This window comes from Cannabis sativa, chromosome 1 (assembly GCF_029168945.1).
Source record: "Cannabis sativa cultivar Pink pepper isolate KNU-18-1 chromosome 1, ASM2916894v1, whole genome shotgun sequence".
In the NCBI taxonomy this organism is placed as follows: Eukaryota; Viridiplantae; Streptophyta; class Magnoliopsida; order Rosales; family Cannabaceae; genus Cannabis; species Cannabis sativa.
The window spans coordinates 30,771,746-30,796,831 of NC_083601.1; the positions used below are offsets into that span (position 1 = coordinate 30,771,746).

General features: G+C 34.9%; 3 protein-coding genes across 13 annotated transcripts; all 3 read left to right on the forward strand.

Moving 5' to 3' along the window:
- Window positions 1–543: 543 nt before the first annotated feature.
- On the forward strand, window positions 544–5,525 carry LOC115706115 (uncharacterized). 8 transcript variants are annotated; one of them, XM_061107958.1, is made up of 12 exons: window positions 544–1,031; window positions 1,170–1,229; window positions 1,350–1,456; window positions 2,162–2,574; window positions 2,655–3,086; window positions 3,178–3,654; window positions 3,728–4,263; window positions 4,351–4,524; window positions 4,604–4,708; window positions 4,794–4,863; window positions 4,970–5,071; window positions 5,165–5,525. In XM_061107958.1, the coding sequence occupies exons 4-12, from the start codon at window positions 2,173–2,175 to the stop codon at window positions 5,249–5,251; spliced, it is 2,385 nt and encodes a 794-aa protein (XP_060963941.1). In that variant the 5' UTR covers window positions 544–1,031; window positions 1,170–1,229; window positions 1,350–1,456; window positions 2,162–2,172; the 3' UTR covers window positions 5,252–5,525. The 8 variants fall into 8 exon arrangements, with proteins under 8 accessions (XP_060963941.1, XP_060963959.1, XP_060963944.1 ...); XM_061107976.1 differs by having other exon boundaries at window positions 808–1,031; window positions 3,731–4,263; XM_061107961.1 differs by having other exon boundaries at window positions 808–1,031; window positions 1,175–1,229.
- A 688-nt stretch (window positions 5,526–6,213) lies between these two features.
- LOC115706236 (serine/threonine-protein kinase CTR1) lies at window positions 6,214–14,222 on the forward strand. 4 transcript variants are annotated; one of them, XM_030633815.2, is made up of 16 exons: window positions 6,214–6,613; window positions 6,768–7,069; window positions 7,149–7,293; window positions 7,470–7,573; window positions 8,277–8,485; window positions 8,919–9,353; window positions 9,486–9,526; window positions 10,390–10,458; window positions 10,606–10,706; window positions 10,814–10,898; window positions 11,043–11,141; window positions 12,233–12,301; window positions 12,405–12,536; window positions 13,477–13,571; window positions 13,663–13,783; window positions 13,942–14,222. In XM_030633815.2, the coding sequence occupies exons 1-15, from the start codon at window positions 6,383–6,385 to the stop codon at window positions 13,736–13,738; spliced, it is 2,193 nt and encodes a 730-aa protein (XP_030489675.2). In that variant the 5' UTR covers window positions 6,214–6,382; the 3' UTR covers window positions 13,739–13,783; window positions 13,942–14,222. The 4 variants fall into 4 exon arrangements, with proteins under 4 accessions (XP_030489675.2, XP_030489676.2, XP_030489674.2 ...); XM_030633816.2 differs by lacking the exon at window positions 13,942–14,222 and having other exon boundaries at window positions 13,460–13,571; window positions 13,663–13,940; XM_030633814.2 differs by lacking the exon at window positions 13,942–14,222 and having other exon boundaries at window positions 13,663–13,940.
- A 1,992-nt stretch (window positions 14,223–16,214) lies between these two features.
- On the forward strand, window positions 16,215–18,839 carry LOC115707020 (uncharacterized RNA-binding protein C1827.05c). The gene is made up of 8 exons (XM_030634824.2): window positions 16,215–16,436; window positions 16,529–16,643; window positions 16,738–16,793; window positions 17,746–17,793; window positions 17,898–17,995; window positions 18,178–18,247; window positions 18,366–18,476; window positions 18,606–18,839. The coding sequence occupies exons 1-8, from the start codon at window positions 16,350–16,352 to the stop codon at window positions 18,648–18,650; spliced, it is 630 nt and encodes a 209-aa protein (XP_030490684.1). The 5' UTR covers window positions 16,215–16,349; the 3' UTR covers window positions 18,651–18,839.
- The last annotated feature ends 6,247 nt before the right edge of the window (window positions 18,840–25,086 follow it).

The window sequence follows — 25,086 nt, forward strand, 5'->3', positions numbered from 1 at the left end:
ACATATTCACACGTTATCACACAGATATATGTATGTATGCAAATTATAATTTTTGTTTCGAGCAAGAAACTATATGCGAAGCGCGCAAGCAAACAAACATATTCAGAGGTTGACGTGCACATAAAAGGATAAATGCAAATCAAAATCAATTGACTGTACAGATTATTATGAGGCGTATAAAACAATTCTTTTTAGCCATAACAAGCTTCATCCTCACATAAAGAAAATTTTGCATAACTACTATAAAATATCAATAACCAGAATCATTGCGGAAACTGTATCGATCTAAAATTCCGTACGAACTTAACAACAATCCATCTGTCCTAAACAAATACGATAATATCCACTATTCGGAAAAAAAAAAAAAACAAATCATTTTTATAAGATGATCGGCATAAACCATAGATCAGAAAAATCTACAAATAGAAAGAAAGTGGTATGCGTTCTAAAATATTAGCGACAAATGTGCAAAGCGGGAAGTAAAAAGCGATTTCAAACTCTTAAAAATTATATAAATGGCTAGGTCTCGAGATATAATAAAGAAAAGAATAGAGATAGAGAAACGTACCTATTTGGAAGCCATTGGAGAGGGTTTCGAAGCTTGGGACTAATGAAACCCATAATCGCAACGCAAGGGCTGTTTGAAAGATATTTTATGTAGAAGAAGCCTAAATTTTGGAATGGGAAGAGTTTTGCCGCCCTATTTTCTTTTCTTCCCTCCTTTTATTGAAACTTTTATATTATAACACGTGGACAATTAATCTGCTAGTATTTATTTATTTTCCCTTAAACGAGTCTAAACAATTTATATTATTTTACTAGTCCCGTTTGCGTCAGTGGACGGTGACTCAAACGGTGCGTTGGCCTGGTCCTCAAACAAGTTACTGTGGGACTGACTCAAATGTAAAATCCAATACAATTTAGGGTTCCATTTCCACCAGCAAATCCTCAAACGTGAAAATTCATATCCCTCTTCCTCAGCTCCGAGAACCCACGGTTCGTGCCAGACCTCCATTATCGGCGATTTCAAGGTTTTTCCTCAACTCTTAGCCTGTTTTTAACTTAGTTTTATTGATTCTCACTAGATTTTATGATTTCTAGCCGTGCATTTTCTTTTCCCAGTAAGCTCACCATTCCCTCTTAAACTCCATTCTTTCTTGTTCTTCTAGCGTAGTTGCTTCTGGAAAGAAGACTTGTTCGTCCATTTCACTGGGGGTTTCGTTTGTGAGGTAAACTATACGAGTCCTTTTTTTTTTTTTCTTTTCTTTTCTGTTTGAATTTGTGACGAAAATGGGGAGTTATTTGGGACTGAGCTGCGTTTTGAGGTCTTTTTATTGTTTTTTGCTTAGCGCCGTTGCGGCTCCTCCTTCATCCTCCGGCCAACTCTTCCGCCCTCTATTTTGGTTCAACTTTTTCCACTGCCGTTATTCCAGCCACACAACAGACCACGATTCAGGCAAGGCTTTCCATTTCAAGCTTTAATTTCTAATTTCTTCATGTTTGAACCCACTGCTTCCTGTTTGAACTCCTTTGTTTGATTGAAATGCATAACTATCAGTATTCAAGTAATATAAAGTGTTGACATATAAACAACAAATGATAATTGACATCATCACTGGTTGGTGCTTATCTATAAATTAAGAAGAAAAGAGTTTCATTAGAAGCGAAAAATATTCAATCAAACAAAGAAAACTATACATTTGTCAATTTAAGTCTTTTTCTTCTCCGTTGTTGATGATTGAGGAGTACTACTTGTCAAGATTGTGCTGCTGCATATAATTCAAGCTAATTAACATTATTATTGTTATCAAAACAGAAAATTCAAACACAAAAAGCAGTAATTTACCAATGATTATAATGATCATGAATAGGCTTCTTTGGAGAATGAACATCAGTATTGTTTTGCTCTTTTACATTAAAATAATGTGCTTCATTTGCATTATTGTTGGATTCAACTTGATGATGATTGTTCTTCATTGTCTTCTCTTGCCACACCACCTATAGATGTCATCATTGACAATAAAGATGACTATATAGGTATATAGGTGCGACGGTGAAGGATTATGGGTAGACAATTGTATATTAAACTTGTTCTCTTCATAATTTTTCTTATTAAAGATTTAAGTACACTAACATTTATCGCTTTCTCATCTCAATGCAGATTCATGAGTTATGGACCCACAAGATGATGATGAGTTCGATTCGTTGGTAGACAATAGTGACGATCACCCAGAAGATAATAGTGATGATCACCCAGAAGATAATAGTGATGATCACTCAGAAGATGTTAGTGATGATCACCCGGAAGATGATAATGATGATCACCTAAAAGATGCTAATAATAACGAGAGGAAGACACGAGGAAAAGCAATATGTAAAGAAGTCTTAAAAGCAAGTAGTGAGGGTCGTAACTATGAAGTTGAGTACAATCGGTTTGGTCGAGCAATGGGGAAAGGGGGGACCAAGATGAACAGCATGATTGGTATGTTGGCACGTACCACCCTTCCTTTAAATAAACCTCATTGGAAGAAAGTGCCTGTAGAGAAGAAAAACAAAATATGGAATGAGATCAAGGTAAGCTTTAATAATATATTTTTTTCAACAATTCTAAACTTTATAATTAAGTAATACCTAAATATTGTTAATTCGTGCAGAATACATTTAAACTCTCAAACTCTTCTAAAACAAACGTCCTAAAAGAAGCTGGAAAGACATGGAGAAACTGGAAAACAAGGATGACGAAAGATCTTATATATGAATACAAGGATGTGGCTCCTCAACTTCTTGAAAAACCACCAAAGGACTACATCAACTATTACTCTCCTGAAGATTGGAAGGGATTTGTTGCAACTAGACTAACTCCAGAATGGGAAGAGTTGAGGAAAAGAAAGCAAGCTTCCCAAGCTCAAAATAAGTATCCCCATCGAACAGGACGTGGTGGTTATGCATTAATCGAGCAAAATATGGAGAAGGAGTTGGGTCGTGAGTTAACTGAGTATGACAGATCAGAAATGTGGAAAAGGGCCCGCATGAATAATAAAGGAGAAGTTATTGATGAGGAAGCTCGAGAGGTGGTACAGAGAATTGTAAGTGTTATTTGACTATGTAACTTGTTCAAATAATTTGCATGCGATATAACTTATTCTAACCAAGTTGATTTTTTTTCCTGAATATTAGGAAAAATACAAGAAAAAAGTTGCAGACGGTGAGATTATGGAGGAAGGTTCCAATGACGTATTAACTATGGCACTAGGGACTCCGGAGCATGGGGGTCGTGTTAGGGGGGTCGGTAGCCATGTCATTCTTCGTCAATTTTTTCACACCCCAGCACCTAGAAGATTGACACAGAAAAAATCTAGTGTGGATGAAGATGCTCGCTATAAAGACCTCGAAGATAAATGGCGCCAAAGTGAAGACAAAATAAACAAATTGATGGCGTTCATTCAATCTCAACAAAGCGGGGTATTTGAATCACAACATGCATTTGGTTCGGGCGTTGGAGGAGCCTCAAACACACCTCAAGCACCATATGCTCCTCCACCACACTCACAAGCAACATACGCTCCACCACCACCCTCACAAGCAACATACGCTCCACCACCGCCCTCACAAGCAGCATACACTCCTCCACCACTCTCACAAGCACATCATGAGGTATATTTTCTTACTTATTGTTTCATCTATTGATTATAAAAAAAGCTAATTTTTTGTTTGTTTTGGAATATAGCAGAACAAATGCAAGTTGTGCATTGGTTCCATAAACAACATTGTAGCAGAGGGCACACTTATAACCATTAATTGCACAGAACTCCGTACTGTTAAATCGAATCCTAGATATTGTCGTGTGAGGATTGATGTTGTGCATCAAAAGGATGCTATTTTACCTAAAGCGGTTACAAGAAAAGGCTACACCTTGGTTGGTCAGGTAATTGGTTATGAGGTTGCATGGCCAAAGAAATTTGTTTTGTGTGAGAAGCTACAGCGAGACCAATTTTCCCCTTCAACTCAACAGCCACGAGAATCAAGACTCACAAGGGAGCAAGTAACGCAACTAACACAGGAGCCTATTACAGTGCCATTGACACCAACTTTGAATTGTTTGAAAAAGTTGATGACCCGGTGGACCGATGGTCGGGTGGTAGAAATTCCGAGTCAAAAACGAGTTTTTGGATTCCCAAACGTAGTTCGATTAATGAAATATGATATCGAAAACTTGTGCAATTATGATATGCTTGGAGAGAATGAGATACAATTGTATATGTGGTTAGAACATGCAAACTTTTTCTTTTGCTTTTTTTTTTTTTTTGGGTAATTTGAATTAAATTAGTTTACTAACTATTTAATTTGTAGGATGCTCGATGAACAAGTCCATACAAATGGTTTAAACCATTTATACGCTTTTATGCATCCTGCTTTAATATCTACAACTGCTGGAACAGATGAAGTACGTGCTGACAATCTCTTCAAGCGATTCCTGCAAATGAGCCTAGAAACACAATTTCTAATTTGCCCTTGGAAAATTAAGTAAGTAACCTAAAATTGATGTACATTTTTTATAAATAACAAATATTTGCCTAACACAAAGATTGTTTGATTATTGCAGCACTCACTGGATGTTGGTCTTAATCCAGCCACACACTCATTCAGTGGCTTTTTTAGATCCAATGAATTCACATTTCCGTGAAGAGATCAGGGATATAATCATTATGTAAGTTATACAAAATATTTGTTAATTAATTCGCATGCATTTTCATTTGAAACACTTATAATTAACTTAATATTATTTTCTGCAGGGCTTTTGATAAGTATCATTCATACCTCTGTAAAACAGATACTGACAATTCTAAACTTTGTGTTCCGAAAGTAAGTAAAACAACTTTTAATAAAATCTTATTAAAGTTTTTATTATAAACGTCAGAATTTATATAATCTAAACTTCTCATTTATATGTTCTAAAATTAATTAATAGTGTCCAAACCAAACTAGACCTACCGAGTGTGGTTACTATATTATGAAGTTTGCTAAGGAATTGATTTCCAAGCCGCTACCAAAACAATACTTGAGACGGGAGGTATACAATGTATTGTTTAGATATGTAAATTTGAACTAATTTTTATAATTTGAATATGTATTCTAATTTATTAAATATTTTTATTTTAACTAGATGAAGAGGACCACTCCATATACAGCAGAGGAAATCAATGATTTACGAGATGAGTGGGCTGAGTCAATTTTTCAGTATCTAACTTAGCTTCATCTCATATTAGTGAGAACTTATAGGCACTTGTTAGAACTTTAGAGCACTCAGAGAGCTATAATAGCTCATCAAAATGTAAAATATGAAGATGTGTCAAAAAAAAAAAATGGCTCCATCAAATGTAAAATTGTTCAAAATTTTACATTATGAATAGTATTTTTTCACATTCAAGTAATCTTTTAAGGTTATTTAGGACTTTTACTCTGATTTATGACATATATGAATGTGCCTCTTGAATTTTTCAGTTTGTTAAAAATGGTATTTAAACTATTCATAATGTCGTAAAGTGATTTTTCTGTAAATTTTGTTACATGTGGCAAATAGAATGATGATGTAGTAGTTTAGACTATTGTTATGTCAGTATTATGTGTGTAATTAATTTTAAAAAATAATTCTAACTTTTTTAATTATTTTATTTTATTTTATTTTTTAAAAAATTTTAAACTACACAATGGTACTTATGTGGCAATGATATAAATGTAGAAAATGAAAGATGGGCTGAGAACTCCAATGGGAGGGGATTTCATGGATTTCAAGGCGGTTGAGCTAGTGGATTTCAGGGTTTTGGGGTGGAGAGAGTTAGAGAGACGTTTTTTTTTCTTGAAATGTAGGTGTTTTGAAGAAGAAATGATATTAAAAGTGTAGATATCTTATTTCTAATTGGTTGTTATTTTAAAAGATCATGTTTTATATTTAAGCAAACTAAACTAAATTTGTTAAAAAAAAAAACGTGTGTAATATTAGTTTTTGGTTTGATATTCAAACATTTATAATGGTTAGCTCTCTCTAAGCATTCTTTTACGTCACCAAGCATTTTGTGATGCTTTTAACTAAAAGAAAAATGCTAAGGAACATCTTAGTGCCAAAACGTGACATAATATATTTTAATTTAATTAATGATATGTGAAACCGCTAACATAGTATATTTTAATATCGTATGGAAGTGGTGTTGGACACTTGTAGCAATTGACACAAAAGAAGGACCCACAGACAACAAATGCTTGGAAGAGAAACCCAGCTGACTAGTGTCTGTCTCTTCTTTAGATTCTTTTCATTTTCTCCAATGTCTGAACAAAACCCAAATCACAAAATTCTCTCACCTTCTTCTTCTTCTGTCGTTCTCTCATGGCCTCAGGAACTGGGACTTGTTTCGACTTCGACGTGTATCATGACTACAGTGAAATGACGTCGTTTAATAAGACTCGGGCACTTCAGACGCAAGAGAGCTATCAGTTGCAACTCGCTTTGGCTCTTCGCCTTTCTTCTCAGGCTGCTTTAGCTGATCATCCCAATTTCTTGGACTTCAAGTCCCAATCCCATGATCAGGATGTTGAGTCCCTCGCTCATCGTTTCTGGGTACGTAAGTTTAAATTCTGGACACCCAAGAATATCGATTCTATTTTGTGGGTTTTGCTCAATTCTGCGTTTTAGGCGCAGAGACACAATCAAAAGCAATATTCGGTTCGAATCAGTATCATCATAGGTTGTCTTTTGTTACTTTTTTTGCCAGGTGAATGGTTGTTTATCTTACTCTGACAAAATACCAGATGGGTTTTACCTCATTGATGGACTGGACCCATATGCATGGAATTTAAGCACTGATCCAAACGACTCTGGTCGAATACCATCGTTGGAGACCCTGAAAGCCATACGTCCTCGTAATGAATCGTCTGTTAAAGTTGTCGCGGTAGATAAACTCAGGGATTCTGGTTTGATGGAGCTACAAAATTGGGTCCTTCGTCTTTCCAGTACGTGGTTCACAACTGTTGATGTGATTTATCAGCTTGCAAATCTTGTTTGCAATCGCATGGGGTGAGTTTTTCTGCTTCATTTTCATGTTAACTGATCTTAATTCGCATCTCTAATGAGCTTTTACTATTACCATCATAAGGGGTGCTGTTGTTTCTTCTGAAGAAGAGTTGGCTAACCGCTGGAAGGAGTGCAGTGTAAATTTGAGTGACTGCTTTGGCTCCATTGTAGTTCCCATTGGTTACTTGTTTGCTGGACTTTGTGTTCATCGTGCTGTACTGTTTAAAGTAATTCACTTTATAACTCATGTTGTTAGTTTAGAATGCTAGTTCATTATATTTAGATCATCTCTTTTCTTCCCCTTGGAATTAGCACACCCATTGAATATCTCTGCTATTTGCATTTTCCTTATGCTGCAAGGTCTTATGGGATTGCACTGAGCCTCTAAATTGATTTTTTGCAGATTTTGGCTGACTTGGTTAACTTACCTTGTCGAATTGTTAAGGGGTGCAAATACTGTAGTAAGGATATTGCTGCCTCCTGCCTTGTGCTACTTGATTCTGAAAAGTATGTTGATTGACTGGACATTTCAATTTAAAGAGTGGAATTAATTCTTACAACCAGAAACATAATACCAATTATTATTGTTCACAATTACTCAATACTTTTGTTTTTAATGATAGAACACAATCACTCATACTTGTGGTAACATTTTGTTTCTTTTAATTAAGATTTTCTTGATTGTGTTAGTTAAGATATGAGTTAGAAGAAAAATATAAATGATGAGAGCCTTAGCTCATTTTACAGAAGTAACTTAGATCCCAAGGTGTCTTTCAATCACCATCCTCACTCCTTAGTAATTTGGGTCAAAGCTCACTGGGTCCTATTTATGGGCTGGGTGTTCTTTTATTTCTTATTATCAATCGTAGCATAAAACTTGACATTATTTTGTTACTCAAGACCTTCTATGTATGTGTGTATGCCTTTTCAATTTGAAGCAAAACATTAAGCATAAGGTTAGATACGGGATTGGAAGCTGGTAAAAGAGCTGCGAGGATCGTTTAGCATGAACTGAGGATGGTCTAATATTACGGCCAGTAAAAGGCTATTTCATGTTTAGGCATGCAAAGTCAAGAAGAAGTATACTATGAAAGGCCGACTATCTTTTGGCTACATAGAAAACCGTTTGGTTTTTTTCAATGATTTTATAAGAAACTTTAGAAATGCTATACGTTGCTTAATGATGATAAATAGCATTGTATTCTTCCAGGGAATATGTGGTTGATTTGCTTGAGATGCCAGGAGTTCTTAGCCAGCCAGACTCTTCTCTTAATAGTGCATTATCCATTTTGGTTTCTTCACCACTATGCCATCCAAAATTTAAATCTGTCAAGACTTCTCAGAACATTCAGATGTTAGCAAAACTTTATTTCATTGAATATGGATCTCTGGCTCTTGCTTTTGACGACACTTCTTCTGGTTAGTCCCTTATTTCCTCATACATGTTCTAATCGTTGGGTATACTACTGGCAGTTGAATGCAATAGAATATTATTCAATTCTAAATTGCAATTGTATTACTACCTGTTGCTATTGTCATAATTGTTGCTCTGGATGTATATGCACATTCCTCCATTTGTTGAAGCCAACATACCTTCATAGTCAGGGTGGTTCTCATTAGGAGTTTGCTATTAAATAAAATAAACTGAGATTAGTCATCACTGTTATATTAAAATATCTGAGTTGAATGATTAAGTTAAACCAAAAATACATGAATGGGTGGCTGATGTCTAGCAAGAACTTTCATAATATATATTAAATGAAACAGAATATTCTACTGAGGGTTTGATGACAAACATGCTCATACAACATCATGACTAACTTGAAAATTTTCTGATCAAACATTATAATAGGTACTCGTAAAAATCAAGATGAGAGAAAAGTTTCAAGAAGACCTGAAGATTTTGATTTAAACTACATTGACAGGAACAACATTGCATCCACATCTCTGGAAAATCATGAATTAATTGCACCACCTTTTCAAAAAAGAGCTCCACTGAATATCACAAATTCTAGAGATCATCGAAGGCTAGCATTTTCTGATCCAATTTCTAATCTCATGGACTCTACACACGTGATCAAGGACTCCATTCAACCACGTCATATCCTAACACTTCACTGCAGAGATGCTCTCCCAGAGTTTTCTAATCATCGGTCAGCTAATACTATTTCGTTAATAGAGCAAAATGAACCAGTAAAGAGTAGACTAAACCGTCAATTTTGTTTTGATGAGGAGGGTTCACACATCTTGTGGCGTGAACTTGCTTTAGAGGAGAAAATTGGATCAGGTAATTGTTGTTGTTTGGAACAGGGTCGTATAGAAATTGTGCACTTCATTTCCTATAATGTTGTACATTTGATTCTGAAAAAAAAATATTAATGAAATAATATAAAAATGAATCTGTCACAAATTCTTTCAGGCTCTTTTGGAACTGTCTATCGTGCTAAATGGCGTGGCTCAGTATGTGTTCTTTGTTTCATTTCGTTCCATTCATGATATACATATACCCTTGTATTTTTGTTATGCCCAGTTGGTTAGAAAGTTCTTATTCTTTCTTTAACTGTGAAAGGTTATCATTGTATTCAGTTGTAAATTTGTGATTTTAACATTAGTGAATTGATGTCCGGTTGGCTATAAAGTGCTTATTCTTATCTGATCTGAACCATAAAATATAAGTCATTGAAAGCATGCCTCTGTATGCCTTTGTGGCCATTTTACTTTCCAGAATTGACTCACAAGTTTGTAGAGGTTGTACCTTTAAGTTACCAAAGGACCCATCTTCTTACCGACCTTCAAATTCTTATTCAATTTCTCAGTTAATATGCCCAACCCAAGATGCAGGTGGCACAAATAGGTTTCTTTATTGTGAGTGTGTGTGTGTGTGATAGTTTTTTATTTATTTTCTATCATAAGTTCAGTGTCATAAACATTATCGATAGAGTGGTATACATTGAAGGAGACATGGGGTTTAGAACAAAATGACTGTATTGTATTTGTATTCAACATTTGATGTCTGCAACCTAGATTTCTTTTTGAAAATATCAATCTTCTCTCTCTCTCTCTCTCTCTCTCTCTCTCTCTCTCTCTCTCTCTCTCTCTCTCTCTCTCTCTCTCTCTCTGTATTGAAAGCAAGCAGGTCAGCCATTGGCTAAGCTTTTACTTGTAGTATATAATTACTATGAATATGTGAAATGGTTTCTTCTGTTCAATTCTAAAGCTGAAAATGCTTAATGTGCTTACCATTTTGCATTGTATTGTTTGCCAATCATTCTAATGGAATGTCTCTGCCTGCTTCTGAAACTAGTTATTTTAATAACCTTTAGGATGTGGCTGTTAAAGTTCTCAAGGAACAAGATTTTCATGCAAAGCACTTCAAAGAATTTCTCGAGGAGGTTTGCTAGAATTTATATTTCAATGCAAATCATTAAAAGTATGAATAATGGTGTATTCTTGCTTCTTCCTTTTCCAAACACCATTATAGTAAGATTTTTTGTCATTTTTTGTTAGTTGATAATTTCTGAATCATACTTTGGTTGTAGGTTGCTATCATGAAACGTTTGCAACATTCAAATATTGTTAGGTTTATTGGTGCCATTACTCAGCCACCAAACTTCTCCATAGTTACAGAGTACTTAAAAAAGTAACAAGATCATCTGGTTTTGTCTTTCATGATGTCTATATTTATTTGTTTCCTCTTTCACCTCAATATATTAATGCACTGAACATTATTATTTATTTCAATTGTAGTGGTTGTTTGTATAAACTTTTAAGGAGGCCTGATGCTGGAGTTATACTCAATGAAAGGCTTCGGTTGAATATGGCTTACGATGTGGTAATTTCTCAGGATGCGATTAGTTGCTTTTTGTTTCTATGTTGAAATAACTCAGAGGCTGGCTATCTGCATATTACTATTTTACCAGACATGAATCTATTCATTGTTTACATGGAATTCAGATTTATTTATTGGTTAATTCAGGCAAAGGGAATGAATTATCTTCATCAACTTCAACCTCCCATAGTCCACCGAGATCTGAAGTCCCCAAATCTTTTGGTTGACAGAAATTATACAGTAAAAGTAAGTACTGTAAACAGAAAACATGTTATGAGAATTCTATATAACAGTTTCAGTTCAATCTTTTGAAAGAATTCCTTCTCAGTTAATTTATTTCACTAGCTGCATAGTTCAAATCCAAATCAACTTAAGTGATCCGTGTTTCCTCTTCAATGTGGTTTCCTCCCACAACGGCTGAGGCCCCCTTTCCTTTGGCCACACTTGGCCTCCAAATATTAAAAGTATAATAATCCTCATGAAGAGAAAGTTTTTCTGTCAAAATAATTCTATAATACATTGATTTTTTACTTTCTTTCCTTAACTTTTTGTGCACTCAGTATTGGTTATTCATGGTATATAATTGAACCCCAACAGATAAACACTAGCTATACAGTGAGATCATTCTTTTCTAACAGTAACCTCAAGTATCGATTGCTTTCAGACAAAGTGGTTGCATATAACCTAGAATTTGATCGCTTCTAATAGCATTTGGCCAATATTATTAATAATTCTAAAATTGCATTCCAACTTTGCAGTTTTATTTTATTCTTCCATATGCTCTTGAGTTTTTAGATTCTTATACTGGAAACTTAAGGAATTTTAGGAAAATGTTTGAGAATTTTATAATAAATAACGTAAATAGGGTAACCATATTATGATTGGACAGGCAATTAGGGATTATACCAAGGATCTGATTATAACAGCAGCTTAAATTACCATTTTTAGTGAGGATGATGTTCCTCCTGATTTTCTTTCTATTGTAGTGGTTGAATCTTCTTATTAATAAAGTTACCATTTTCCTTCAAAAAAAAAAAAACAGCAGCTTAAATTACCAAGACAACTTAAGCATGTATTCTAATACGACTGTCTTGGTAAAATTTTGGGTACAATCATTAGATTGGTTAGGGAATTACTTCTGTAATTGTATTTAATATCCTCAGTGTGAAGTTTTTTTTTCTCGCTTAACTACAGTGTGAAGTTAATGCCATTTGATTTTGCTCTAATTATTAACTAGTCAATAATCATGCTTTGAGATGTCTATTTATATGCTTCCCTTTTTTTTTTTTTTGCTTACTTGTTTAAAGGAAATAATAACAATATATATAATTTTTCAGGTGTGTGATTTTGGCCTATCCCGTTCAAAGGAAAACACATTTTTATCATCCAAAACAGCGGCAGGAACAGTAAGTTTGTGTTTTTTTTCAACCCAAATGAGTTTAAATCATATATTTGTTAAGAATGTATGTGGTATATTTTATAGTTAATCTTACTTTCTTATTTCAATAGCCTGAGTGGATGGCACCTGAAGTTCTCCGCGCTGACCCATCGAATGAGAAATCTGATGTTTATAGCTTTGGTGTAATCCTGTGGGAACTAATGACCCTGCAGCAGCCATGGAGCAACTTAAAACAACTTGAGGTTGTCTATCTACTTTTAATCTGCTTGAAATTATTGTGACAACATAATCCGTTGAAGTAATAACGAACACAGCCCTTCGTAATAACTACAAAATACAAATGGATCCAAAGAATAAATAATATAAATATGAATGAAGTTCAAATAAATTAAATTCATTGTGTTTTCAGTACACATTGAAAGAAAAACATTCAACACTTAATATTTGTTGTATTGACATTTTGTTAATTTATTAGGTCAGAGAATATGATAGTTTACGCAGGTATTGTAAAAAATATCCTTGCTGTGAATTCTGATCAAACTATTTCCCATACTTTTCAGAATATGGAAATTTAATTAATAGCATTCCTTCATATTCTAATAATTTTAAAGTAAGTGCATAACCATTATTAGTAACTTGTGTGATGATTTCATGATCTTTAGGACGTAGATTCTTTTGACTGGTTTTTTACTATATATGGAAAACAGATGCTAGACAGGCACTAAATTATTTCTTTTGATGAATCATGAGCCACATGCACAAAGTTATATATCTTGGCTTCTCTTTCTTCGTGCTTGCGTTATACATAACCTTATGAATCATTCTCGTATTATTGAAGCCTGAAGGTTTTTCTGTTTAGTGTTTCAAAGAAAAAGAAAAGGTGTGGTGTTTTATTTGTATTTTGTGGTGACTGGTGAATTGTTTGCATGGCGCTACCAACTAGCAAGTGCGACAATACAATTATTTTTCCACGCTCTTAGGCTCCCTTTTGCATTTGAGATTCTCTTTTTTTCTTCAGTAACATGTCAAACCTGGATTTGATTACATTCAAATTTTATCTTCATTGCATGTATGCTGTTTCTGTTTCTGCTTTCAAAGGGAATTGCAGAGCATACAATTTTAGTCTTGTTGCTATTTGTCAACTTTATAGCTCAAGAAATATTAGGCATATTTGTTTTTCAGGTTGTTGGAGAGGTTGGATTCAAGAATAAAAGACTTGAGATTCCAAGATATGTACATCCCCAAGTAGCTGCCTTGATTGAGATTTGCTGGGCCAAGTAAGATGATTGAAGCAATTCTTTCACTGTCTAGACGTAAAAATTGCCTATCATTTTCTCTATTGATTATACTGATGTTGGTTTAATGCAGCGAGTTGTGTCAACGGCCTTCATTCTCGTATATCATGGAAGCTTTACAGCATCTGATAACCATTTTTTCACAGTGATCAGATGACATAAAAGTTTCACGAATTACCTATTGTACTTTACCAGTAAGAGTTAGGTTTTTTTCTTCTTTACTAATATAGTTTGCTGTTGATGTATTAATTGATACTAAAATGACACCAAACTTGTGAAGGAATACTTGAGTATGGATGAAAACCTTTGCATATTCTTCTATTACTTATTAAGACTTGCTTTTCCATGACAGTTGTGGTTTCTTTAGATGCTTGTATACTGATTATAACAGACTTGAAAAGGGTCTATACTAAGAGTGTAGGGGAAAATCTTTGCATTCTTCATCCGTTGCTGAGCTTAGCCTTGTCACAACAACATTGTTCCTAAACAGTAAAGTGACCACCTTTGTCATCTTGTATATATCATGTGATGAACTGATTTCTTTTTCTTTATTTTTTTTTCTTTTTTTCCTGATCTAGCTTGTTCTTAAGCTGTATGTATACAAACTTGAAAATAAAAGTCAAGATTGAGTGATGTGATATGCACCGAGTCTCAAAATTGCACATGACTCTCTGTAATATGCTGTGTTGGGCCAATCAATCCTCGAGCCACCAAGTCCACAAGTTTATGAGAGAGCAGTTGTGAATTAACCGTCGAGCCAACAAGCTCACATGAATGCAAGCAAGTTTATGAGAGAGCAATTGTGATTTGTATCTTGCTAGACCTAGTGATTACTGATTAGTATGTGGCAAAACAGAATCTGAGGAGGAGACTATTGGATAAGTTAAACTCAAGCCTAAAACTTCATATATTTTAGGCTAGCCAGGTTGCAAAAATTCTAAGGTACACCCACCATATCTAGATTTAAGTATTTTGGGACGTTGAGCAAAAGTTTAAAATTAAGCTCTTTATATAGAAAAAATAATTTGTTAGACCACAATTCTATTACTTTTTTTTTTTTTTATAAGATACGTTCTAAATTTTTTTTAATATATAAAAAAAAATAAAGAAATAAAGAAGAAGAAAAGTTTAAGAGATCTTGTGCGAAGACTCAAGCTGACCAGCCCTCCCATATCAATAATTGGCATCCACCGATTCTATTTTCCTATCCTAAAAAAGACATGCAAAGATGCTCTAAGAAATTATACAATAAAACTTTTAAGTTTGTAGTTATAAAATCGCATTAAAAGAATAATTATAACTTACATAAATAAAAATAAATTAATAACAAATTTTTAAGAAAGACATAAAACTTACACATTGATTAAATAAAACAAATATATATCAGGATACATTAGAAGTTGACCACTAAGCAAAATGATTATTAGTTATTATATATATATAATTATAATTTCAATTATTTTTATATCTCTTTTAATATAATCTATACTCAGCAGCTAAGTTACCAAGTTTTAATTCTAGAGATTTGGTAATTGGATAAATACTTTTTTTGAGTTGATTAAATTTATCAAAAAAAAAAAAAAATCAAAATTCTTACCTACAATTAGGTGCCGCCGTTTGGTAACACTTATGTTTTTTAATTTTTTAATTACAAAATAAAAGTAAAATTTTTGTTTTTAAAAAAATTATTTTTGGAAAACAAAAATGCGTTCTGTAACCACTTTTGTTTTTCAATTTTAAAAATAAAAAACAAAAATGTATTCTATAAAGTTTATTTTTATTTTTATTTTTTGATTTTATTTAAGTCGGGTCTAGGTCCGGGGTCGGATTCAAGTCAGAAGCTGAGTTCAGCGCTAGGGTCGTGGGGAGGGAATTTGGGTCTGGGTCTGGTCGTAATTCAAAAAATTGATTAAGAAAAAAAAAAACTGTTTAAAAAAATATTGAAAGTGATTTTTTTTTTTTTGTTTTTAAAATTTTGATTTCTAATTATAAAATTAAAAAATAAAAACAGTTTTATAGAACATGTTTTTGAAAAATATTTTTACTTTTCCACTTTTAAAAATAAAAAATTGATTAAAAAAGTATTACCATACGTATAGTTCTAGTATAGTTTTAATTTTCTATTTTACAATAATATTGATTATAGAATTATAAATAACTAAACTTATATTGCACTTTCACATTTCTTTTACATATATATAAGTTAATATAACATAAATAATTATTATTATTATTAATGTTAAATTATCGAGCTTAATTTTAACTTTTACCTTGATGTATTTTTGAACTGGTTCATTTATGTTTCCATATCGTGCAATATCTTAGTATTTGATATCTAGGCTCTACACGACTCTTTTAATATTGTGATGCGTTAAATTCAAATTCATATCTTTTTATATAGTGATGTGTTTGTCACGTAACTTCGAGTAGAATTTGTATCATCATAAAATTAGGTTATTAATTAATTTTGTTAATAAATAGTGAAAAAGAAAAATTTCTTAAATAAGAACATTTTTTTTAAGACAAGTGAAAATAAACATTTAACAAAATAATTAAATTTGATTTTTTGCGTAAAAAAAATTAATTTTTATTTATTTTTGTGGTATGCTTTTGGGTAAATATCGTCACATTATTTATTTATTAATTTTTAATGAAAAAGAACGGTGAGTATAAATAGGGAAATGCTATGAGGGAATGCTTCTTTGGCGTTCTTTCCCTAAAACCCTAATTTTGTTCTGGTATTACGCGTGAGAGAGTAAAATGGGGGCCAAGGCGAAGAAAGCTCTGAAGAAAAATATGAGCAAGGTTTCCGCTGCTCCTCAGAAGAAGGAAGCTGCTGATTTCCTGGTAAGTTTATGAGTGTGTTGTGTTTTTCTTCCATCCAAGCTTTTTTGGTCTCTGTGTTCTTAGTTTGTCTCCAATTCTTGTTCACAAAAAAGCCATTAGAGGGAGGTCCTGGGCTCAAGCTTCCTGTTCAGAAGCCTACTGAAGATGTTTCTAAAGTTGTATACGTTGGTCGGATACCTCATGGATTCTACGAGAATGAGATGGAAGGTCCGTATTTACTTCACTGCCTTCACACTCCTTTTTATAAAAAAAAAAATATATTTCCTGGGTTTTAATGTGTATATATATGTATATAATGCAGGTTTCTTTCGACAATTTGGGGTAATCAAGAGACTAAGAATCGCAAGGAATAAAAAGGTGTTGCTTACATACTGATCTCTAGAAATCGTTTGTGTAGTTCCTTTTTATATTAAATGTATCACCAGTTTAGGCTTTTTTAGTTTATAGCTTTCAAATTTGATACATTCACAGTTGAAAAATATATTAGGTGTTGGATTATAGAAAGTCTCTTTGAAAATTAACTTTGATGCTAGGGTTAGGGCGTTGATTTTGTGTAATATGGTTCTTTCTAATGAATGAATTTAGGTTAGAATGGATTGTAATTTTAATTACTTTGCACTATATTTTTCGAAATCACTAGTTTAGGTTTGTATCTATTTGAAATTTTTCATAGGTGGACAGAGTCACTCCCCTAGTATCGATTATCATGACAGTAAAGTATACATTCGTATTTCCCCTTCTATAAGCAAAACTAAACTGGGAGGATAAGCAGGTTATGCTTGTAATTTCCTTCATATAGCAATACTGTGGGGACCTTCAATTTGGGAAGGGCTTGTACTTGTAACACTGATATGGATGGTATGCAACTATTCCAGGTTGACTAGGGATTTTTCAAGAACAAGTTTACTTGCTAGTTTATGATTGAAGTTGATCCACATGGCCCCTTTTGCGGCAGCTAGTTGAGTTTGATCAATGGAAATTACAGCAATATAAAAATTCTAGATTATGTAGTTAGTTTGTGGCAGACCAAATAGGAAGCAATGGAGACACATATTAGGTGGGGCATGTCACTAGAAACGGTTTAGTGACTTAAAACAGCAAATAATGTTCTATATTATGAACTTATCTTGAATGAATTGCTGCTCTGATTTAACCCCTCGAATTTTGTTTAATGTTATGTGGCAATTGTTTTACTATGTTTTCTGGAGAAATATGCATTTATATTTATAGATATTGGTCAAATTATTTATTTACATTGGTGGTTCTATTGCTAACTTTCTATTTTTTTCCATTGATATTTATGTTACAGACAGGAAAGTCCAAACATTATGGCTTCATTGAATTTGAGGATTCAGGGGTGGGTAGTTTTTCCTATGCTGTTATACGTATTCTTGTTTGTTCCACTGATGCAAGGACTTTGTGCTCAGAATATTCGTTAATGTGATATTTTGTTGGGTGCAGGTAGCCAGCATTGTAGCAGACACAATGAATAACTATTTGTTATTTGAACACTTGTTGCAAGTTCAACTTGTTCCTTCAGATCGTATCCATCCTAAACTGTAAGTAACTAACCGTGTCTCCATATTACAGTTTATTAATATAATGAAGTCCTATTAAAAAATGCATAAATTGGAAATGGACACCCATAGGCTTGAATATTTCAATGTTAATTAATTTGTTTGCTAAAATATATTTTATACACTGTGGTAATTGATGTTATATTTATAAATTACTTGTATAGATGGAGAGGTGTTAGTTTTCGATACAAGCCACTGGACTGGGTTAAAATTGAGCGAAAGCGTCACGATAAGGTATCCATTGCAGATTAGAACCTGTAAAAACTTAACATCATGCTGTTCATTTGTTTGATGCTGTTTCCAAACAAGAGTGAAAGTTAGTCCTTTGATTGTTTTTTGAAAATCTATGAAGGAAAGAACATTGGATGAGCATAAGAAGTTGGTGGAGAAAATCGTCAAGCGAGATGGGAAACGTCGAAAGATGATAGAGGCTGCTGGTATTGACTATGAGTGCCCTGAAATTGTAAGTCATACAATCATATTTTTTCCGTTACTTTTTTTCTTTACTTTATCATAGGTAGCAGCTACTGTGTCTCTCTTTATGATTAACTTTTTGGCACAATTTGTTAATGTGTTTTGTTTGGTTTTCAAGGTGGGTAACTTGGAACCTGCTCCAAAGAAGATTAGATTTGAGTAAAGAGCAGATACCAAGATTTTGATTCCATCCAAAATATGTGTCCTAGAATTCTGCTTTTGTTTTTAGAACTTCTAGATTTATGTAATCATGTTTCTGCTGTTAAAAATGCTATATATTGAGAAACAGACTTGGATGTAAGAATGATAATATGGTGAAAGTGGAAGAAGTTTTGCCCTCTTTATTTTATAATTATATAATTCCCTTTTTTCGAATAAACTAAGATGACGTTTGGTTGGGGGGAATGAAAGTATAAGAATATTGATGAGAATAAAGATAGGAAGGGAATGAATAAAAAATTGATGAAAAAAATTATTAATTATTTTTTTATGTTGCATTGAAAGTACTATATTTTCTTTTTATTTTAAAATAGAAAAGTCATTCCATTAAAATTGTGGATTGATTATTTTATTGAAATGATATTCTAATACTCTAATTAAATGGAATGAAAATTAATTTTTTTTAATTCTATTTTATTATCTCTAAACAACCCAAGTGAAAAATAAAGATTTTGTCAAATAACATCTTGGAAGAAGCATTTCCGATATTTAACTTGGGGTGGGAGGGAGAAATTTCTTGTTTGGCAAGAGAAAAGAAGAGATGGAAGAAGGTTATATATTTTTAGCTTCAATCTATTAAAATAGAGGTGTTCATTATTCAATTAAATTCGTATTATTTCACTTCTAGTGCATTTGATTTGTACTAAGTACGAATTTTATATTTTGGATTCAATCCGCACAAGAGTTCAAATTCAATCCGCAATAGTTGTTTTTGAATATTTTAAAATATAATTTTTTTTTTGACAAATGAACAAAAAATAAATTATTTTCAAATAAGCAAAAATAAAAGAAAAATTAAATTATTATTTTATGTCTTCAATTATAAATTAATAAACAAATAAAAAACTAACAAATTTCAAAAAAGAAAAAAAAAATTGTATGTAGAAAGAAAATTTAGTTTATTTTAAATTATATTTTCATGAAAATATAAATATATATTTCATATTAAAATTTGAAACATATATGTCCGTACGTATTAATTTTTTGAATTATTATTTTCTTTTTTTAAAAATATGAATTATATTTGTAATTTTTTAAATGTATATGAATAAGTGTGGATTGGATTATTTTTGTATGACAATCACTCAATCTATACCAATACTGATTTTAAATTTCTTAATCCAATCTATCTCAGTTTATGAATTGAATTAGATTTAATCTTGTAAGTTAAATTGAATGAAATCTATTTATAAAACTAGAACGATACAAGAAAATGATAAAAAAGAAAATTGTATAGGATTGAGAATATAAGAAATAGAAAGCATTTATAAAGTGGTAAAATGATTAATAAATGCAATAAAATTATCCTTCTAATTATTTATTAATAATATTTTTATGACTGTGTAGATTCTCTGAACTCTGAAGAGAAAGAAGAGAATTGAGAGGCTCTGGAATCATTCTAGCCAAACAAGGATTAACTTGTTCCCTCTTCTCCTCTCCTCTCCATTTAGGCATTTACTCACTTTTTCCTCTTATCAAACATATTTAAGTTAAAGATTATGAATAAATGATGAACTAATGACCTCTTTGTGTTGTAAAAGAAACTAAATTCTCATTGTCTGTTGTTGAGCTTTCTTGACTTTTTGGACTATTGCTACCATCTAGGGGTGTTCATTCGATCTAATTTCTACTTTTTTGGTCAAACAACATCCAATCCGCACTAAGTGCAGATTTCATATGTTGGATCCAATCCGATCTGCATAACAGTTTAAATTCAATCAAATCCAATCCGCAATAGTGCGGATTGGATCGGTTATTTTAGATTGGTTGTTTTTTTAGGGATAATTACATGAGGCACTATTTTTTGTAAAAAATTATATTTTTACGGTTACAATTTTTTTTTATATATTTTTACGGTTTTCCATAAAAACAACACGAAAATAACAAAAAAAATTACATAAAAGTAACATGAAAAATAACATCTAAATAACATCAAAACAACAACAAAAAATAACATGCAGATAACAAAAAATCAACAACAAATTAACAAGAGTACAACATAAAAATACCGTATTTTTTGTAAATAAATTCAAAAATATCGTAACAATGTTTAAAATTCTGTGAAACCGTATTTTTGTAATTTTTTTTGTTGTTTTTGTGTATTTGTGAAATAATTCTTTTTTTTTAATGATAAATTATTTAATATATTATAGAAAAAAATTAAAAAAAGACTATTATTTCTTAATCTCCAATAATAATCTATTTCCATCAACATTTATATATAAATCAAACCGATATATATATGTCAACATATATGTACTCATTTTTAGATTTACATTAAAATATATGTATTCATTACTAAAATAAATAAATTAGTATATATTTATGTGTATGTGCCTATGTGAATAAGAATATTTTTTTTGGTGTTTTTTATTATAAAACAAATAAAATATACAAACTCAATATATTACTAAAAAAAATTAAGAAATTAAAAGTTTGTGTCTTTTTTTTTAATATTACTAGAAAGTCAATATATATTATATATTATATTTTCTTAAAAAATATATATAATTAAGTGTGAATTGGATCAGATACTTAGTGAACCATCTTTCTTACTGTTGACCGAGATTTTCGGCAACTATTAAAATATAATTATAATAGGAGCTGTAAGAAAGTGAGATGAAGACTTTTTACGTGGTTGGGGCGTTAATGAGCCTTAGTCCACGAGCCACTGCTATTAATGGATATATTTAATACAGATTCTACACTTGAGAGAATGTTTTTCTCTTAAATACAGAGAATGTTCTTGGTGAGTTTTTTCTCTTCTTGCTCTGCTGCAAACCAAGATTCTCCGACCCCATTAAATGAGCTTTGAGGGGGTATTTATAGTGTTTTGGTGGGGTAATCCCTAGAATTGTTCTTACACATGTGTCTGTAAGTATCCATAAAGTTGGGCATTTCCGATGAATATATCATGGGTGATGCATGGTCAAATCCCTAGGTGCTGTAGGGTTTTTATGGAGAATGTCCTTTTTGTCTTATGATTGACGTGACTCTTCGCAGAGTAGCCGTCGCTAGACTTAAATGATCATTACTGTAGCGCTGCTGTTCGGGGGTTGTGCCGTCAGACTTTATTGCGTGTTACAGTCCCAACACGCTTCCTCCCATGCAGCATTAAATGCGACTTGATTTCTCGGGAGAGACCTGACACATCCCGGAGGGCCTTCACGCTATACTAGCTTCCAGGAGTAACTTGTACTCCGGGTGTCTCCTCCGGGACCCATGCTAATAGCGCTTCCTGGTGGCATAAAAAGACTTAGCAAATCTTTCCAAGTTATCCGATCCACGTGTCCCCTCTTGACTAGTCCACGTATTTTGGGCGAATTTTGGAGCAACACTTACCCCCCAAGCCTTGTTTACTTAGTAAAAATAAACCAAGGCTTGTTCAAGTGTCTCCGGTTGACCCCTCGTTTCCCTAGCTCGAGCCTCGAGCGCGTGGGGGCAAATTAAATGATGTCATTTAATGCAGCAACATGCCTTTTTGCAGGAATGTTTCCAGCCGCCTCCTCGGTCTTCTGATACAACTTTCCGTTCCTTGCCATTTCTGCTCGAATTTCTCAGAGAGAAAATTCCTCAAAGTAGCACAAACTGCTTTAACACTTAAACACTTCTTTTAATTTTCCAGTGTTCGATTTTGCCAGTGCTTCTCAACTCTCACCCAACCACACTCAGTACCCCCAGTTCAACAATCGACTGTAAGTTTCTTGCATCTTTAGATAATAACATGCTTACATTTACTTCGTTTGTTTTCTGGGTTCGCATTTAGAGGCTTCTGGGTGTGTGAGTGTTTAAGTTCTTCGAGCTCTGCTTTATGTTTACTGTGTTAGTTGTAGAGTCGCCATTGTCATGCCTCTGTTGTAGGCATACAGCTTTGTTTGAAGAAGGCCATGGGTTCTTCGTTTAACAATTGCTTAGGGCATAGGAAGGCTTTTCTCTTTTCTTTTCCTTTTTGCAAAACCACTTTTCTGCGATTTTACTGCACCCGACACTTGTTCAGGGATTCTCTCCAGAGTTTCCCAGGTGACACGTGTCCGGAGGGGGCCTCTTTCCAGCGGTTAGGGGACCCCCACTCCCTTTTTCCTGATTTAGGGTTTGGTATGGGGCCTAACTGCTGGGTTTTTTCTTTTTGTTTTTCTCAGAACATAAAATGTCTGCTTCTGGCTCGAAATCTTCGAAGAAGAAAGGGAAAAACATAGCCACCCTGGAGGAGGTTTCTTTGGGACCCGTTGCCCAGGAGGGGTACAAGTCCCGCGCAACTGGTTGGGAAGCGGCCGAGCTTCGATCGACCCTGACTTGCCCTCACCAGCTGGAGAACATTATTAATGTGGCTGGGATCAAACCCTCTACCTCAGGGACCTTCCACCGGCCTCCTCGTGACTCGGAGACGCCTAATCACAACTATGACGGCTTCGGGGCTTGGAGTCAGACCCATTTGATGGCCGGTGCCATGCTCCCGCTCCAAGATTACTTTGTGAATTTTCTTGTATTTGTCGGCCTTGCGCCATACCAACTTATTCCTCAAGCTTACCGCTTTGCTCTCGGGCTTATTTATTTTTTACACCGCCCGCGGCTGGGGGTCTCCCAGCCCGGCGGAAATTTTATATTTTTATGAACTTGTATCCGTCCCCAAGAAAGGGGACAAACTTAAGGATGGTTTTTATGGGTTCCGGATCCACCCTGCTAACGAGGGGATGGCTCCATATAATAGGTAGACTCATGTTAAGGAGTACCGCCACCGATTTTTCTTCTCGTCCGGGTTCAGGGCCGTGGACCACCCGGAGCTTCTCACGGAGTGGGTGCGGATCCCACCTTACCAGCGGACGCTCCCCACTCAGGCTTTCCTTCGAAGGGCCCAAGCCTTCGCCTCCTACGATCATGTCGATCTTGATGTCGGGGGCCTGGTCACCACGGAGAATTGCAGGAAGGCTAAACTTATCATTTCTCATCAATCCGTGGATGACTCCAACCTCTCAAAGGTCATCTGCCCCAATGTGAGGGCGCCGGTTGGGGAGAAGGCCTTCCGGGATGAGCTCATTGCTACGGCAGAGAAGAAGTACCAAGATTATCTCTACCGGAAGGCCCAGGAGAAGGCGTATTCTAAGGCCCAGTCGCCTGCGGGAGAGGGCTTCGCGTGGGGAGTCCGGTGGTGCGAAGGAGCCAAGCCATTGGCGGGAAGTCCGAAGCTAAATTTTTTGACAAGATACTTCAAGAAGAGATTGGGGGTCCTTCCGCCGGGAGGCCCCTTCGTCTTGAAGGTTCTTCTGAGAACCAGACTTCCCGGCCTCAGCCTTCAGCCCCCGAACCAAACTCGGGTGCTCCCGGTGCTAGCACTTCCGGTGCCGGTGGTAAGTCTCCCTTGATAATTCGCTATGTTCCTTCCGTTGATGAATATACCAGTCATAGGCCCATAGGGTTTGACGAGCGTCTCCGTAGGTTTAAGATGCCGTCGACCCGGTGGGGGGATCATTTGAAGGAATTTTATTTTACGAACTTAGGAGATTACCTAGGTCGGTCCCGGATGGGCTCCGGCCCTCCGGAACCTATTCCCTTAGGTCCGTCGGCTTACATAGCGTCCAGCTGGTTTCGGCCCTCGGACAGTTATCTTGGAGATGATGCTTCCAGCATTAAAGTTCGGGACTTTGCTAGGGCCGAATTAGGAAGTTCGGGTAGGAGTAGTTTATTTGTTGCACCTTTTATAAGCAGTTTCTCACGAACTTCTAACACTTGCTTATTTCATTGGAACAGGTACCTCCATGGATGCCATCCTGGAACAGCCTGCCGGGGTTCATACTCCCGTGGCTCCTCCGGCTTTCACCCCCTCTCCCCCGGCTCCTTCCTTGAAGGTTCCTTCCGGCGCTCCCCCCGAAACCATTGACTTAGTGGATGACGAGGAGGTGCTTCCGGGAGAAGGCCAAGGGAAAGGGTGGGACTTCTCGGAGGAAGCCGCCGAGGGTACTGGAGAGCCTCAAGCCCTTCCAGTGGTAGCAGAGGAGGACGAGGAGGAGCCTGAAGTGGCTCTGATTCGCAAGCGTAAGGGTAAGATGATTGCCCAGGACGAGCCGAAGAGGCCTCGGAGGGCCGACACTCCTGCTCATGGCCTAGACGGCGGGGTTTCCCCGATGGAGGAAAATCCTGCTCCTCCTCATATTGATCTTACCCCGATTCCGGGGGATGAGGTGAGGCAGGAGCTTCGCATAGCCAAACACAACTACGCTATGGACGAGTACTCCCGGGGGTATGCCGAGGTGGAGGCCCTTAGGAGGATTCTGCGAGCTGAGGTTGAGGCGAGCATCAACCATCCGGACTATCATGATCCGTGGAACCTCAACCTGGACCCCTTAACGGACTGGTTCCGTCCCCTCCTAGGGCCCACTTTGGCT